General features: G+C 35.8%; 1 protein-coding gene across 2 annotated transcripts in view; it reads left to right on the forward strand.

Moving 5' to 3' along the window:
• GABRG3 (gamma-aminobutyric acid type A receptor subunit gamma3) overlaps positions 1–17774 on the forward strand; it is a 734373-nt gene that overhangs the window by 420938 nt on the left and 295661 nt on the right. For both annotated transcript variants that reach the window (XM_042988303.1, XM_042988304.1), the window contains exon 5: positions 5124–5206. In XM_042988303.1, the coding sequence (XP_042844237.1) occupies positions 5124–5206 (83 nt within the window). The remainder of the gene's footprint in view (positions 1–5123; positions 5207–17774) is intronic.

Consider the following 17774-nt stretch of genomic DNA (forward strand, 5'->3'; position numbering starts at 1 on the left):
ATGAATCCCACTTGAACATGGTGAATAATTCTTTTTATATGCTGTTGAATTTGATTTGCTAATGTCTTGTTGAGAATTTTTGCATCCATATTCATCAGGGATATTGACCTGTAGTTCTCTTTTTTCACTCGGTCTCTGTCTGGTTTGCGAATCAAAGTAATGCTGGCTTCATAGAATGAGTCTGGAAGTTTTCCTTCCCTTTCTAATTTTTGGAACTTGAGAAGGATAGGTATTAACTCTGCTTTAAATGTCTGGTAGAGGGGCGCCTGGGTGGCTCGGTCGGTTAAGCGTCCGACTTCGGCTCAGGTCATGATCTCACGGTCTGTGAGTTCGAGCCCCGCGTCGGGCTCTGTGCTGACAGCTCAGAGCCTGGAGCCTGCTTCCAATTCTGTGTCTCCCTCTCTCTCTGACCCTCCCCCGATCATGCTCTGTCTCTCTCTGTCTCAAAAATAAATAAACGTTAAAAAAATTTTTTTTAAATGTCTGGTAGAATTCCCCAGGGAAGCCATCTGCTCCTGGACTGCTATTTGTTGGGAGATTTTTGATAACTGATTCAATTTATTCACTAGTTATGGGTCTGTTCAAATTTTCTATTTTTTCCTGTTTGAGTTTTGGTAGTGTGTGGGAGTTTAGGAATTTGTCCATTTCCTCCAGGTTGTCCAGTTTGCTGGCATATAATTTTTCATAGTATTCCCTGATAATTGTATTTCTAAGGAATTGGTTGTAATAAATTTTCCTTCGTGATTTTATATATTTGGGTCCTCTCCCTTTTCTTATTGAGAAGCCTGGCTAGAGGGTTATCAATTTTGTTTATTTTTTCAAAAAACCAACTCTTGGTTTCATTGATGTGCTCTACATATTTTTTTAGATTCTATATTGTTTATTTCTGCTCTGATCTTTATATTTCTCTTCTGCTGGGTTTGAGATGTCTGCTGTTCTGCTTCTATTTCCTTTAGGTATGCTGTTACATTTTGTTTTTGAGATTTTTCTTGTTTCTTGAGACAGGCCTGGATTGCAATGTATTTTCCTCTCAGGACTGCCTTCGCAGCATCCCAAAGCATTTGGATTGTCGTATTTTCATTTTCATTTGTTTCCATATATATATATATATTTTTTTTAATTTTTTCTCTAATTGCCTGGTTGACCCATTCATTCTTAGGTAACATGTTTTTTAATCTCCATGTTTTTGGAGGTTTTCCAGACTTTTTCCTGTGGTTGATTTCAAGTTTCAAAGCATTGTGGTCTGAAAGTGTGCATGGTATGATCTCAATTCTGTTATACTTATTAAGGGCTGTTTTGTGACCCAGTATGTGATCTAAATTGGAGACTATTCCATGTACACTCAAGAAGAAAGTATATTCTACTGCTTTGGGATATAACGTCTAAATATATATGTCAAGTCTACCTGGTCCAATGTATCCTTCAGGGCCCTTGTTTCTTTATTGATTCTCTGTCTAGATGATCTGTCCATTGTTGTAAGTGGAGTTTAAAGTCCTCTGCAATTACCACATTCTTACCAAAAAGATTGCTTATGTTTGCGATTAATTGTTTTATATATCTGGGGGCTTCCAAATTCTGTGCATAAACATTTATAATTGTTAGCTCTTCCTGTTGTATAGACCCTGTAATTATTATATAATGCCCTTCTTCTAGTTTGTCTGATGTAAGTATGGCTACTCCAGGTTTCTTTTGAATTCCAGTAGCATGATAGATAGTTTTCCATCCACTCACTTTCAATCTGAAGGTGTCCTCAGGTCTAAAATGAGTCTCTTGTAGACAGTAAATAGATGAGTGTTGTTTTTTTATCCATTCTGATACCCTATGTCTTTTGGTTGGAGCATTTAGTCCATTTACATTCAGTGTTATTATTGAAAGATATGGGTTTAGAGTCACTGTGTTATTTGTAGGTTTTTATGCTTGTAGTGATATCTCTGGTACTTTGTGGCCCTTGCAGCATTTCACTCAGAGTCCCCCTTAAGATCTCTTGTAGGGCTGGGTTAGTGGTGATGAATTCCTTCAGTTTTTCTTTGTTTGGGAAAACTTTTATCTCTCCTTCTATTCTGAATGACAAGCCTGCTGGATAAAGGATTCTTCACTGCATATTTTTCCCATTCGAAACATTGAAGATTTCCTGCAATTCCTTTCTGGCCTGCAAAGTTTCAGTAGATAGGTCTGCTACTACCCCTATGTGTCTACCTTTGTATGTTAAGGCCTGTTTATCCCTAGCTGCTTTCAGAATTCTCTCTTAATCCTTGTATTTTTCCAGTTTCACTATGATATGTTGTGCAGAAGATCAATTCAAGTTACATTTGAAGGGAGTTATCTGTGCCTTTTGGATTTCAATGCCTGTTTCTGTCCCCAGATTGGATAAGCTCTCAACTATGATTTGTTCAAGTACACCTTCAGCCCCTTTCTCTCCTTCTGGAATTCCTATGATATGGATATTGAGTCACTTAGTTCTCTAATTCTCCCCTTGTGATCCTGGATTTTCTTTTAATCTCTGTTTTTCTCAGCTTCCTCTTTTTCCATAATTTTATCTTCTAATTCACCTATTCTCCCCTCTGCCTCTTCAATCCGTGTTGTGGCTACCTCCATTTTATTTTGCACCTTATTGATAGCATTTTTAATTTATCATGACTATTTTTGAGTCCCTCGGTCTCTGTAGCAATAGATTCTCTGATGTCTTCTATTCTTTTTTCAAGCGCAGTGATTAATTTTATGACTATTATTCTAAATTCTTGTTCAGTTATGCTGCTTAAATCTGTTTTGATCAATTCTTTAGCTGTCACTTCTTCCTGTAATTTCTTTTGAGGAGAATTCTTCTGTTTCATCATGTTGGCTAGTTTTTTGCCCTTTATGAGTTTAAAAGCTTGTTATGTGCTCTACACCTGCAAGCACTGTTATATTAATGGTTGGTTATACACTGTCCTTGCCTGGCACTTCAGGAGGTGTTTTTTGGAGAGTGTTACTTTCTCTCTGTTGTTGTGACTTTGGTTATTTTATTTCCCTACTTGTAGTGATGTTTGGATCTGCCACCAAAGCACCATCTGTGCTTTGATATGTTCCTTGAAGTAGCCCTGTGTTCTCTCACATTGTCCTGTTTCTCCCTGGTAGACTCAGTCTCTTTTTCTCCCAGACTCTTGGACTTTAAAGTCCTTTGGCTTCAACCCTTCTTTGGGAGACATAGGAAGTATGGATCCCCCTACTTCTCTGCCATGTTGGCCCTTCTCTCAGATGTTGGTGGATTTTGGATCACCGATGGGCTGATACTGGAGTCTCTAATTTAGATTATTATACACATGGGACCCTCTTTTCATATTGGTGAGTTCTATCAATTCTCATGTTTGACATGTTATCTCATTCTAAAAAAGTTCATCCTAATGATACTATATGTGAAAATAAAGACCTACAAATTAGCTGCAATGAATATAAAGTCATTCCTTCATCAGAATCCATTTCTGTTGAAAATAGGCTGTGGAAATTATGTTTAATGTATTTAACCCAATGGGTCAACTCAGCTAGGAAAATAAAGATGTCTTAGAGTGCTAATTAACAAATGTAATCATAACCAAATTCAGGACCAGAGGGAAAAAAGAGCACAGAGGTCATTCCCCAGTGCATCCCTAATGGAACTGGCAGCTAGTGTAATGAGTCTTCCTAAGGGGTAGGCAGTCCTCACAAACCTGTAAATGTAAGAAAAACTGCACTTCAGAGAAGTGAACTGACTTACCTGTCAAAATTCACCACTGGCAACTAGTGTTATCAGAGTCTCTGTCTCTCAGGAGTCTTTCCATTAGCATAGTCCAAGTCTAACTGATCATCTAGCTGTAACATACCACAGAAATGCCATAAACCTGGGCTAACCTTTCTGTTCATCTAGTATTAGGATCAGGACAGCAACTTCCAGAAACTGTTGTCCCCACTGCCTGTCACCTTTCAGGTGACACTGGGCATGGTCATGCTTTTCTAACAGACTTTCTATCACTGCCTTGCAGCACCATGACTCCTCCCTGTGTCTCCTGCTCCTGCTCTTATGCTGTCCCTCCTAACACTGCTTCTTCTGTCTCAGGACTTCCTCATCACTTCAATCATTTTCCTCTCTCCTGTTGGCTTAGCTCATTCCTTCCCATATCTATGCTGAGGTTTCCTGCATGCCTACTTCCAACCCAGAACTTCCTTTATGGACTCCAGATGCTTGAAACTACCTGTCCATGTAGTGTCTCCTCCTGAAGGTCTAAAAAAAAGCATTTCAAACTCAGCATGCCTCACGATAATGTGAATTCTCTAATTCTTCTCACCCATGTGTCTTCTTGGCTCAGTGAAGTCCACCACCAGCTGCTGGGTACTTCTCCTTTCTCACCCCCACATTCAGTGTATGAGCTCCTAATTGCAGGTAAGTTGTGGCCATGAGGTGTTACAGGTACTTTCCATTAGCATAGTCCAAGTCTAACTGATCACCTTCTCCTTTCTCACCCCCACATTCAGTGTATGAGCTCCTAATTGCAGGTAAGTTGTGGCCATGAGGTGTTACAGGTACTTCCTCATCAATCTTAAAGAAATGTGATTAAGAATCTGAAATGAAGGTGAGCCTCAGCAAACCAGAATAGGGACATGGCCCTTCCAGGGATTCTTTATAGAAACTCTGATCTCAGGGCTGTCTTCTCTGGAAGGATGCAGTGCTACCACCTGTTTGGTCAAATGAGAGAGTTGTCCAAATCTGAAATTGCTTCTGCAAGTGGATTAATTTGTCATTATACCTATTTAGACAAATATGTCAGTCTCAAAATGGAAGAAGTGTTTAATTCAGTCAAACAGATTGAAGGCAAAAATATATAAAATAACAGTTGTTTTTATTTCTCTCCTCTCTGACTTAGTTTGTGTTTCTAGGTGCAGTTTCGAATTTTAGTAACTGAAATTCTCTCTGTTACCAATAGTTAAAAATAAAACAAAATAACACAAAAGCCACTAAATGGTATCCCTGAATGGATGGCACCACTGCCAAGAATTAAATGCACTGCTCCCACTCCCCACTTGTGATAAAATGGCAGCTCCCTAGTCTTAACCTGGGACTTTTCTGGGTTGCTTCTGGCTGACTTCAAGAGTGATTCTTGGCTCTCCCACAGGCTCACCATAAATGCAGAGTGCCAGCTACAGCTGCACAACTTTCCCATGGATGAACATTCCTGTCCACTGATTTTTTCCAGCTGTGAGTACTAACTTGGGGTATAAATGCTTTGTAAAGGAACGTGTAGCTTCTATTGATTTTAGGCAGATAGACATGTGATTAGCATCATAGCATCACTGTGCAACCAGAAAGAGTTGATAATGGTTTTGATATTAGACACATGGGCATTTTGTCTCCAGACATTATTACATAGGATGCATGTTACTGAATAGGTATCTTTAAAAAAAACTGTGATCAGCTTGACCATTCCTTGTAATATTGGAAGAGTCAGAAATCGGTGAACAGTCGACTTACCAAAGACCCTTATGCTAATGGATTGTGCATGTTATTTGGAAGTATGTAAAATTCATTTGCAATATTTTGGGGTTTAGTATCATCCTCAAGCAAGCTGTTTTATATTCTGAATAGAAAGATTAACAAATTCATTTAAATATATTTATATTTGTCTCATTGCACTCTTGTAGGATGTAATTTTTTTGGTACTGTATCTTCTAATAATTTCTAACAAGTAATCTTTCACAGATTCTTAAAGACAAAATCTAATACATACAAAGATACATATAAAAGGAAATATCAAATTTATGTGTTTATATATAAAAATAACTTTTTAAGTAATAGTCAATATAGATCTGTAGAATTTAGTATACTTCAATTTAAATGTGTTAATCACAAGTAGTTAAGCATTACTCATAAGAATTTAGTTAAATTTATTGACCTTTTATAAAATTGCATACAGTGCTTGACAAACAAATGTGATGAAATCTCAAGCAGAAGGTTTTGTGGGTTTCTTCACTGGAAGTGAAAGATGAAAATGAAATAAGAGATGAACACACTTTATAGTTCATTTTGGATCCAGAAAAAGACAAGATAGAAAGCAAAATTTCACTAATCTCCTAGGTTGGGCATATATATATATATATATATATGTATTTTAATGTTTATTTATTTTTGAGAGAGAGAGAAACAGAATGCAAGAAGGGGGAGGCAGAGAGAGAGGGAGATACAGAATTTGAAGCAGGCTCCAGGCTCTGAGCTGTCAGCACAGAACCTCATTTGGGGGCCTGAATTCATGAACCGTGAGATCATGAACTGAGCAGAAGTCAGAGTTTAACCGACTGAGCCACCCAGGAACCCAAAAAAATTTTTTGTAGAGATTAATTTGATTGGTTGATTCCCAATTTAAAGCAATACATTCCCTGAACCATTATACTGTTGGTAACACAAATTGTCAATGCTTACTAAGTAAATGTCTAAAGTATATGAATGTCTGATAAAGTTGTCTGTAGATTACTTTAGGCCTGCTATTCTCTATTTAATTACTTTACCAGTTATGGAACCATTCAGAGGCACTTAGGTGGCTCAGTTGAGCGTCCAACCCTTGATTTTGGCTCAGGTCATGCATGATCTCACTGTTCGTGAGATCAAGTCCTGCATTAGGCTCTGTGCTGACAGTGGGAAGCCTGCTTGGGATTTTTTTTCCTCTCATCTCTCTCTGCCTCTCCCCTGCTCGTGCTCCCTCTCTCTCTCAAAATAAATAAATAAACTTAAAAAAAAATGGAACCATTCAAATAGTTTAGTTCTTTGTGAGTCACTTTGGTATATATGCATATAATTTTCTTAGTGACTTGTCCACTTCATTGTTTATTAGTGTCTTCAATCAATTCAATTTAGCTATGTAGATCCTTCCAACGCCCTGGTATGCTATTAATTCATCTATTGACTTTATAATTTCAATAATTGTTTCTCATTATTAGACATTCTAATTTTTTTCTTTTTTCTAATTTTTTATGCAATTTGACAGCACCTTATTTCTTCACTAAATGTTTAATGTCACCTTCCATTTATTCAAATTTTCAAAATGTTCTGGTGTCTTTGTTGGAGCAATTTGCAGAATTTGTTGTTTTGTTTTACTCCATTACATGGAATTAATTTGCTTTTCTGATGAATTAGTAATTATTTCATTTGAACTCATGTTTCTTGGAATTTTTTCTGTGGTATTTCTTTGAGGCTTACATTTAAAACAGTTTTTTTTTTTTCTAAAGATGTTTTGCTCTGGCTTTGCCTGGTTGTCTCTATTACTTTAAAGATTAAGCTTGGATTCCTGGGCCACATAGAATATGTGAATTCTAGCTACGTGTCTGATTTCAGGCTGTGTTTTTACATTCTTGGGAAGGACTTTTTTGCTTTTTTGTTGTTCTCAAAGCCAAATATGAACAAGGAATCTCCTTTTAGGGAAAATTTCTCCTGAGCCTACAAGCTGAGGTTTTTCCCTTCCCTGTGGAAGCAGCTCAAATGTCCATTGACAGATGCATAGATAAGTAAAAAAAAAAATGGTCCATACATACAATGGGATATTATTCATACTTAAAAAAGATGGGATTTCTGTCACATGCTACAGCAAGGATGAAATTTGAGAGCATGATGCCAAATGAAATAACACAATCACAAAAAGACAAATACTGTATTGTTTCACTTATTTGAGGTATCAGAGCACAGTCACAATCAAAGGACAGAATGTCAAAAGTTGGTCACCAGGACCTGGAGGTAGAGGGAATGAGGAGTTACAGTTGAATGGTATATAGTTTTATTTTTGTAAAATAAAAAGAACTCTGGAAATGGATAGTGGTGATAGCTACACAACGTTAATATACTTAATATCGCTGAAGTGTACACTTACCATTTGACATTATGTACATTTTACCACAACAAAAACATTGAACGAAAAGTGTAATAACTAGAATAAAACATTCATTCGAGGGTTCAGCAGCAGATTTGAGCATAAAGAAGGAAGAATCAGCATACTTAAATATAGATTTATTATCTTTTTTAATGTTTATTTATGTTTATTTATGTTTATTTATGTTTATTTATTTATTTAATGTTTATTTATTTAATGTTTATTTTGAGAGACAGAGTGTGTGTGTGTGTGTGTGTGTGTGTGCAAATAAGGGAGAGGCAGAGAGAGGAAGGGAGATTTTCCCAAGCAGGCTTCATGCTGTCAATGCAAAGCCCAACATAGGCCTCAATCTCAGGAACCATGAGATCATGACCTGAGCCAAAACCAAGAGCCAGATACTCGACTAACTGAGTCAAGTTAGTATCTAACTAACTGAGCCACCCAGAAGTTCTAAATTCATTTTCATCATAGGGTCCAAAGAACATAAATACAAAAGAATTAAGAAAAATGAACAGAGACTCAGAGATTTATGGAATAAAATTAAGCTTAGCAACACGTGCATAAGGAGAATCCAAGAAAAAGAGGAGAGAAGAAGAAAGCAGAAAGAATATTTGAAGAAATAATAACCAATAACTTCCCAAATTTGATGAAATATGTGGATTTACACATCCAAGAGCTCAATGAATTTCAAATAGCATAAACGTAAAAATATCTATACTTAGGCATATTATAATCAAACTGTCAAAAGGCAAAGACAAAGAGAAAGCAATAAGAGAGAAGCAACTCATAACCAATAATTAGTCCTTAATAAGATTAGCAGCTGATTTTTTATCAGAAACCATGGAGGCCAGAAGGCAAGGAGATGACATTATTTAAAGGCTGGAAGAAAGACTATCATCCAAAATTTCTATATACAGTAAACCTACCCTTTAAAACTGAAGAAAAACATTTCCAAATGAATTAGAATGGAGAATTTATTGCTAGCAGACAAACCTATCCTACAAGAAGTACTAAAGGCAGTCCTTCAAGCTGAAATGAAAGAACATAAGGGGGTAGAAATGAAGCTATATGAGCAAAAAAAAAATTACATTCTATTAAAATTAATTTGATACTAATCCATAGTAGATTGTTTTAAGAAATTAATTGTAATAGGATAATCACAAAAAAATAGCTAAAAGTAAAATTAAATGAAATGGCACAGAACTTAAATTTTTGCACTAAAAGATATCTATTTAACACACAAAAAAGACAGTAGTGAAGAAATAGGAACAAAAATGACATGACATAGATAACAAATAGTAAAATGACAGACATAAATTCTATCGTATCAGTAACTACACTGACCGTAAAAGGATTAAACACTGCAAACAAGAGTCTGCAGTTGGAAGAAAGGGTTAAAGATTATGATGCTACTATGTACTGTCCATATGATACACAAGTTAGATTCAAACACAAATCATTTGAAAGTGGAAAGGTGAAATAAGATATATTATGTAAATAATGACCAGAAGAAAATTGGATTGGTTGTATTAACATAAGAAAAAAAAACATTAAGGAAAATTGCTATTAGAGACAAAGGACATTTTATAATGATAAAATGTGTCAGCACATCAAGAAATTCAAAACAATAATAAATATACATACATCTACTAACAAAACATTAAAATACGTAAAGAAAAAGTTGACAGATTTGAAGGGAAAAACAGACAATGAGCAATAATAGTTAGATACTTTAATACCACACTTTCAAAAATGGATAGAAAAACTATAAAGAAAAGTTCTAACAGGAAAACAGAAGACTTGAACAACAGTTCAAAGTAGCTAGATCCAGTAGATATCTATAGAACACTCCACTGAACAAGAACAGAATATACATTCTTCTTAAGTGCACATGACACATTATGCAAGACAAGCCATATGTTAAGTAATGAAACAAGTCAATAAATTTAAAAGGATTGAATTATGATTGTGGGATACAAGATCAGTATATAAACAACATTTGTATTTCTATAAACTAGAAATGAAAAACCTGACAATCAAAGTAAGAAAACAATTACATTTACAAAAGTATCGAAAAGAATACAATACTTAAGAATGAATTTAACAAAATAAGTGCATGATTGTATGTTAAAAAGTGCAAAAATATTGTTGAAATGAACAAAAATCTAAACAAATGGAAAGGCATTCTATGTTTATGAACTGAGACTTAATATTGGTAAGGTGGTAATGCTTTCCAAAATAATCTATAGATTCAGTGCAATACTTATCACAACCTCAGCCGCTCTTTTTCCCTGACATTGACAAACTGATTCTAAAGTTTATAGGGAAATGCAAGAAATACAGAATAGCCAAAACAATCTTCAAATAAGAACAGATTTAGAGAGCTCACATATCTAATTTTAAAGCTTACTACTAAGTTACAATACCAAGACAGTGTGGTGTGGTGCTGCTATAAAGATTGATATACAGATATATTCAAATGTCCATCAACTGATGAACAGATAAACAAAATTTGATATACTCATACCACAGAGTATCATTGCACCTTAAGTAGATTGGGACAAGAGGCAAATCTCACATGCAGAAGAATTCCAAATAATTTATGTAGATATTCCACTCTCATGAAGATGAAAGGATGTAAAGGATGAGCATAGTGACTTCCTTCCAAAGAGTTTATTATGGAAAGGGATAAAAAGAATTATTTTATAGTGGGGAAAACTGACAACAACTACTTCAGCCAGATGATTAAGGTCAACATCAACAGTTTTAAGTCATATCGATAATATTTATCCTTGATATGTGATGATAATGGCATTTGACCCATGTGGTCTCTCTCCTAAAAACTCATAACCCACCTATAATCATAATAAAAATATCAGACAAAATCATAATTGAGGTACATTCTACAAAAACCTGACCAGTACTCCTCTGTCAATGTCATTGAAAGCAAGGAATATCTGTGAAACCATCATAGCTAATGCGGTGTCTTGGATGGCATCCCAGAATAGAACAAAAGCATGAGAGTAAAACTGATGAAATCTGAAAAAAAGAAGTGTGGACATCAGTTAACAATAATGTATCAATATTGGCTCATTAATTGTGACAAATGTACATGTTAATGTAAGATAATAATAATAGGAGAAACTGGGTGTAGTGTATTGGGAACTCCCTGTAGTATCTTTGTAATTTTTCTATAAAATTAAATCTATTGTAAATTAAAAACGCTATCTTAAAGAATAGAGATATGAATAATAATATTGAGCTGCATTATATATATATATGCATATATATAATGCAGCTCAATATTATTATTGAGCATATATATATAGCATATATATATAGCATATAGCATATATATATATGTATATATATATATCAATCCTGTACTTCAAAAGTTCTTTCCCCTGGTGATTATCATCAAGCTTGAAATCTTTACCATACATAGCCTAAAAGACCCCTTCCTCCCTCTCCAACTTCATTTCTTTCCACTCTTTCTTGAAATTCCATGCTTCACTATTTTTTATGGATGTTTTCCTCTTTTTCACTCAACATATAGCTCTAAACAACAGTAAACTATATCTTCTATATTTTCATTTTACCAAATTAGAAACTAAAGTCATCCTAAATAGCTGTGTATAGATCAATACAAAGATCTAGTATCTATAGATTTTACTCATAGATTTTTTAAAAAATTATTTATTTAAATTCAAATTAGTTAACAGTGTAGTATTGGTTTCAGGAGTAGAATCCAGTGATTCATCACTTACACATAACACCCAGTGTTCATCCCAACAAGTGCCCTCCTTAATGCCCATCACCCATTTAGTCTATTCCCCCACTCACCTTCCCTCTGGGAACCCTCAGTTTGTTCTCTGTATTTAAGAGTCCTATGGTTTGCCTCCCTCTCTGTTTTTATCTTATTTTTCCTTCCCTTCCTCTATGTTCATCTGTTTTCTTTCTTAAATTCTTAATGCGTGAAATCATAAAGTGTTTGTTTTTCTCTGACGGACTTATTTTGCTTAGCATAATACATTCTACTTATATCCACATTGTTGCAAATGGCAATATTTCATTCTTTTTGATTACTGAATAATATTCCATTGTGTGTATATATGTGTGTGTATATATACACCACATCTTCTGTATTCAACAAAACCAAAAGGTAACTGATGGGGTAGAAGTAGATATTTGCAAATGGCATGTTGGATAAAGGGTTAGTATCCAAAATCTGTAAAGAACTTATCAAACTCAATACCCCCAAAACAAGTAATCCAGTGAAGAAATGGGCAGAAGACATGAATAAACAATTTTCCAAAGCAGACATCAAGATGGCTAACAGACACATGAAAAGATGCTCAGCATCACTCATCATCAGAGAAATACAAATCAAAACCACAATGAGATACCACCTCACACCTGTCAGGATGGCTAAAGTGAAAAATTCAGGAAACAATAGATATTGGTGATGATGCAGATAAAGGGGAACTCTTTTGCACTATTGGTGTGAATGCAAACTGGTGAAGCCATTCTGGAAAGCAGTATGGAAGTTCCTCAAAGAATTAAAAATAGAACTTCCCCATGACTAAGCAATTACACTACTAGGTATTTATCCAAAGGATACAAAAATGTTGACTGATAGAGTTTTAATTGCATGTTCCAAACCAAAAATTGTTTACACTATAGTTTTTAGTTATATGGTTTAATGATAGTTCACCAGAAGAGAAACACGTATGAAAAGAGTAAAATATAGTCAATGTGAGTAGACTAGAGGCCTCTAAAGAGGATCATAATCATCATGACAATGGGATAATCCTCCATATTCCTCTAAGGTTACTTGATGAGAAGGGATGTTTGCAGAACTCTCTGAGAATCTGATTCAGGAGAGTAGCTATGTGCTTGGTGAGAAATGACATCTGCCAGTTTTGCTTCACTTTATTCAATTTCATGAGAAGTTTCTGTGAAGGAAGGAAAATACACTAAACTGTTGTTTCACCAGGAATTTGATTGTCTACTCAATAACAGTAACTCACATGTACCAAATGAACTTCAAGCCCACCCCTCCATTTTCCATGAGCTTCTGATTACAGATATGCTCTACTTCCTTCTGATACCTCTTCCCATATATCTCTTAACATCTAAAATGATTATTCTATCATATTAAGAGGGATATTACTTTCTATTCTTGATCTGTGAATTATCTGTAAATTGTTCTTATGAAGATAAATTGAAAATATGTATTAGGAGCCACAGAAATAGTTATCTTTGATCATCCTTCAAAATTATTTTCCCCATTGTAGTCTGTCAGAATATGTTTCTATTTTTCTTTATCTAGTGCTCTCACTAACTCCAAGAAACTTGTATTCTATACAAATGCTAAGGTTTACCCTTAGCCCTTATTAGCTCTGCACTACCCTTTCCTATGCCATGTGTAGGGGTTGCAAATGCAGTGAAAAAAAGCCACATTGAGAATTTCAATGAATGACTCTGGCTACCATATGTATTTTTTCCCTTCATAAGTATACAACAAGAAGCATGACTTCATGTTTGACTAGCTAACATTTAATTTTAGTCTCTAGCATACAAGTCCTAGTAGAGATTGTGGCAAACTACATAAAATATTTGTGAGACACCCACTTTTCAATGTTGACCAGATCTTAGATGGAACACAGAAAAGATTTTGCCAGATACTTTTTTTTTCAAGCAGGAGATCTGAATTTTTATATGAAAGTTTCCAGTATTGTTTAAAACTTGACAACAAATTCATTTAAAATTAAATGTATAATTAAAACATTTTGAAGGTTAAAACTTTACTGGCCAAAATATCCATGAGCTGGATTCAATCCATAGGCAACAGCACAATATCTGTATTAGTTTTTCCTCTGTTTGACATTCATTTTAAATTGTGTAAATATTTGTCTGAGTAGCATTGTGGTCTGTCCATTTCCAAAGTCTTTATTTTCGATTAACACCCCTTGATCTTTTTTCATCATACAGTGATCAGTGCTGTCTACTGGAAATGCAATGCAAACCAAGGGTATAATTTAAAATTTTCTAGGAGCCATGTTTTAAAACGTTAAAAGAAACATGAAATTAACTTTAATATTATTTTTATTTAATACAATTTATCCAAAATATCATTTGAACATGTAATCAATATGAAAAAATAATGAGATATTTTTATAAATTAGTTTGGGATAGTTTCATACTGAGTCTTCAATATCCAATGTGTATTTTATGCTAACTTCACATTTTAGTTTGGAGTAGTCACATTTCAAGTGCTCAGTAGTTTACTTATATCTCATGGCTAACTTTTATTGGAAAGCACAGTCTTAGACAATCCCTCAGGTTTCCAAACCAGCTACTCATTTCCTTTAAACTGTGTGTTTTCTTTAATATCAATAATGTTCTTGATTCTTCTTTCCTCAAATTTTGCTCCCTGTTTAGATAGCTTACGGAAATACCTAGGTATAAAGTTAACCAAAAAAGTGAAAGGACTGTATTTTGAAAACTATCAGACATTAATGAAATAATTTGAATAAGACACAATAAATGGAAACATATTTCATGCTCATGGATTGAAAGAATCACTATTGTTCACATGTCTGTACCACCCAAAGCAATCTAAAGATCCAATGCAATCTCTATCAATATTCCAATGTCTTTTGCAAAAAACAGACATAGATCAATGGAACAGAATAGAGAGTCCATAAAGCCCATGCATATATGCTCAATTAATTAATGCCAAAGAGCCAAGAATATGCAGTGGGGGAAAGGATAGCCTGTTCAAGAAATGGTGTTGGGAAACTGGACATCCATATGCAAAAAGAAAGAAGAAAGAAAGAAAGAGAGAGAGAGAGAGAGAAAGTTGACCAGTAACTTACACCATACACAAAAATTAACTCAAATGTATGAAATACTTAAATGAAAGACCTGAAACCATAAAACTCCTAAAGGAAACACAGGCTGTAAGTTCCTTAACATAGGCCTTGGTGATGATATTTTGAATCTGACACCAAAACCAAAACCAGCAAAAACCAAAAATAAACAACTGGGAATGCAGCATACTAAAGGCATTTGCACAGCAAAGGAAACAACTGAATGAAAAGGCAACATATTGAGGAGGATAAAATTTTGCAAATCGTTTATATGATGAAGGACTGATATCCAATATATAAAAAGCACTCATACTATTCAATAGGAAAAAAAAAGACCATTTGATCAAAATTTTCTTTTAGTAATGTCCCCAGGCATCCCTTTTTATCTTCCTTTTAAAGCACATCTGCCGTGATGAGATAGAAAAAAAAAGCAATGGAGACCAGTTTCAGTTGATCAAATTCCCCAGTTCTGTGGCTCTGAAATTAAATTCATTTCTACTTAGTTTGATTCAGACACTGGTTCACTGTCTTCACATCCCTTTATGGCCGCAGGATCTCTGAGGAATGTTGACTTGGAAAAAGATTCTAAAGGCATGCCAGGAGACTCATGCTCCAAGTTAAATCTCAAAGCCTAGAGGGAGGGCATCAGCTGCATCTCATGGTCAGTTGAGTTGTATCCCTTCAGGGCAGAAGGGCAGGCTGAGCAAGACTGGAAGGCTTCACTTAACTTCATCATCAGGCTTCGGCAACATTTGTTTGGCTGTGGAGAGATACAAACCAGAAAGATTTATTTTTAAGGGTCACTAATACTTCCTTTATTCCTATGTGTGCAGCAGATAGAGTAGAGCCAAATGTATTTTATTCTAAACCCAGTTTATTCAACCCTGTTGAATAAAATATCAACCCTGTTGATGTGACCTGGAGAGGGAACTAAGTACTCTTGGCTCATCAAAATGCTTTTATAACTGGTGTGTATCTTAAAATAAGATGAAACAAAATTGCTTGTTTCCTGAATGCTGCCCAAGTGCCTTAATGAGGTGGGCCTTCTGCCAGGTAGAGCATCCTGGCAGGTGGGACTCTCTCCCATCCCTTTTGCTTTGGCAAGAAAGGAACCACACAGCTCCTTGCAAGTTCTTTCTCTCTGTTGGAAGAGTTAATCACCAAATAGCAGATGGTGTTAAATGCCAGCAGTTGTCCTGTGTCCTCTGAAGCAAATGCTCAGGTGTGAGACTTCCAAAAAAATAAGAAGAAATAAAGAAAAAAACCCACATCATCCAAGGGGACAGCAGTGGTTAATTTTATGTGTCAATTTGACTATGGGATGTTTGGGTAACTGGTAAAACATTTCTGGGTTTGTCTGTGAGGGTGTCTCCAGAAGAGAGTTTAATATTTAACTGGTAGACTAAAGCAGATCACCCTCACCAACACTGGTGGACATTATCCAATCCATTGAAGACCCAAATAGAATACAAAGGCAGAGGAATATGGAATTTGCTCTGTTTACTTGGGCTGGAACATCCATCTTCTTCTGCCCTTAGGTGTTGCTGCTCCTGGTTCTCAGGCCTTCAGACTCAGACTGGGACTTACATGATTAGCTCCCAATTGTTGGGCCCATGGACTCAGACTTACACAGGCATACCCCATTTTATTGCACTTCACTTTATTGTGCTCCACAGATACGGTGTTTTTCTAGAAATTGCAGGTCTGTGGCAACTTTGCATTGAGCAAGTCTACTCATGCCATTTTTTTTTTCTTTTCAAAAGAATTTGGTCTCTTCATATCTCTGTGTCACATTTTGGAAATTCTCACAATATTTCAAACTTTTTCATTATTATTATATTTCTTATGGTGCTCTGTGTCAGTGATTATGACTCATTGAAAGGTCAGATGATGGTAGCATTTTTTTAGCAATAAAGTGTTTTATTTTTTAATGCTTATTTATTTATTTATTTATTTATTTTGGGGGAAAGAGTGTGAGGGGGGAGGAGCAGAGAGAGAGGGAGGGAGAACTGCAAACAGACTTTGCACCTGACACAAGGCCTGATTTCACTAACCATGAGATCATGACCTGAGCCAAAATCAAGAGTCAGACGCTTAACCGACTGAGCCACCCAGTACCCCTAAAAAGTATTTTAAATTAAAGTACATGCATTGTTTGTTTGTTTGTTTTTTGGATATAACACTACTGCACACTTCATAGAGTGCAGCATTGTAAATACTAGGAAACCAACAAACTCATTTGTCTAGCTTTATTGTGATATTCCCTTCATTGTAGTGATCTGGAACTGAACCTGCATTTTCTCTAAGGTATCCCTACACCACAAACTTTTCTGGGTTTTCAGCTTACAGATGACAGATAATGGGACTTCTTAGCCTCCATAACTTCATGAACCTATTCCTGTAATAGGTCTTCTCTTATGCCTGTGCCGATGCCTATCTATATCTGTCTATCCTATTGGTTCTCCCTCTCTAGAGAACCCTGACTGATACCAAGAGGAAGTTCCCACCCTTCCAGCCTACCAAATATGTGGGTTTCAAGGTATCAAATGCTCCAGTATCTGCTTGAATCTACCTAATTTGGTTGTAGCTAGAGGGAGCTCTGTGGCATGTTTGGGAGACACAATTGAGTCCAGTAGCCTACCCCTTTCAGTGAGAATCAAGACAACACCCTGAAAACCATGTTTCCCATGAAGAACCACACCAGGCAGACTTGTGCACCAGGCGAGGTGGACTTTTCCACCTTCTCTTTTCTTGCCCATACTCCTTAAGGTGTTTACTCTACACTTGGCAGACAGCTCAATTACCCATATGTTCCTGGATCTCTGGCCTCTCCAGTTTTGCCTGCCCCTGCCTTCCCATTGCTGTAGACTTGCACACCTTGGAGGATGGGAGGGTGTCCACTAGCTGGTAATAACTGTGCATGCCTTGTACAATGAAAGTGATGGCATCTGCAACAGAAATTACAGGGCTTTGGGATTCCCTCCATGTTACTGTGACCCTCAATGTGGTGAAAACTCATTAAAGTGGCAAACCACTG

Source organism: Panthera tigris, chromosome B3, assembly GCF_018350195.1.
Source record: "Panthera tigris isolate Pti1 chromosome B3, P.tigris_Pti1_mat1.1, whole genome shotgun sequence".
Taxonomy (NCBI): domain Eukaryota; kingdom Metazoa; phylum Chordata; class Mammalia; order Carnivora; family Felidae; genus Panthera; species Panthera tigris.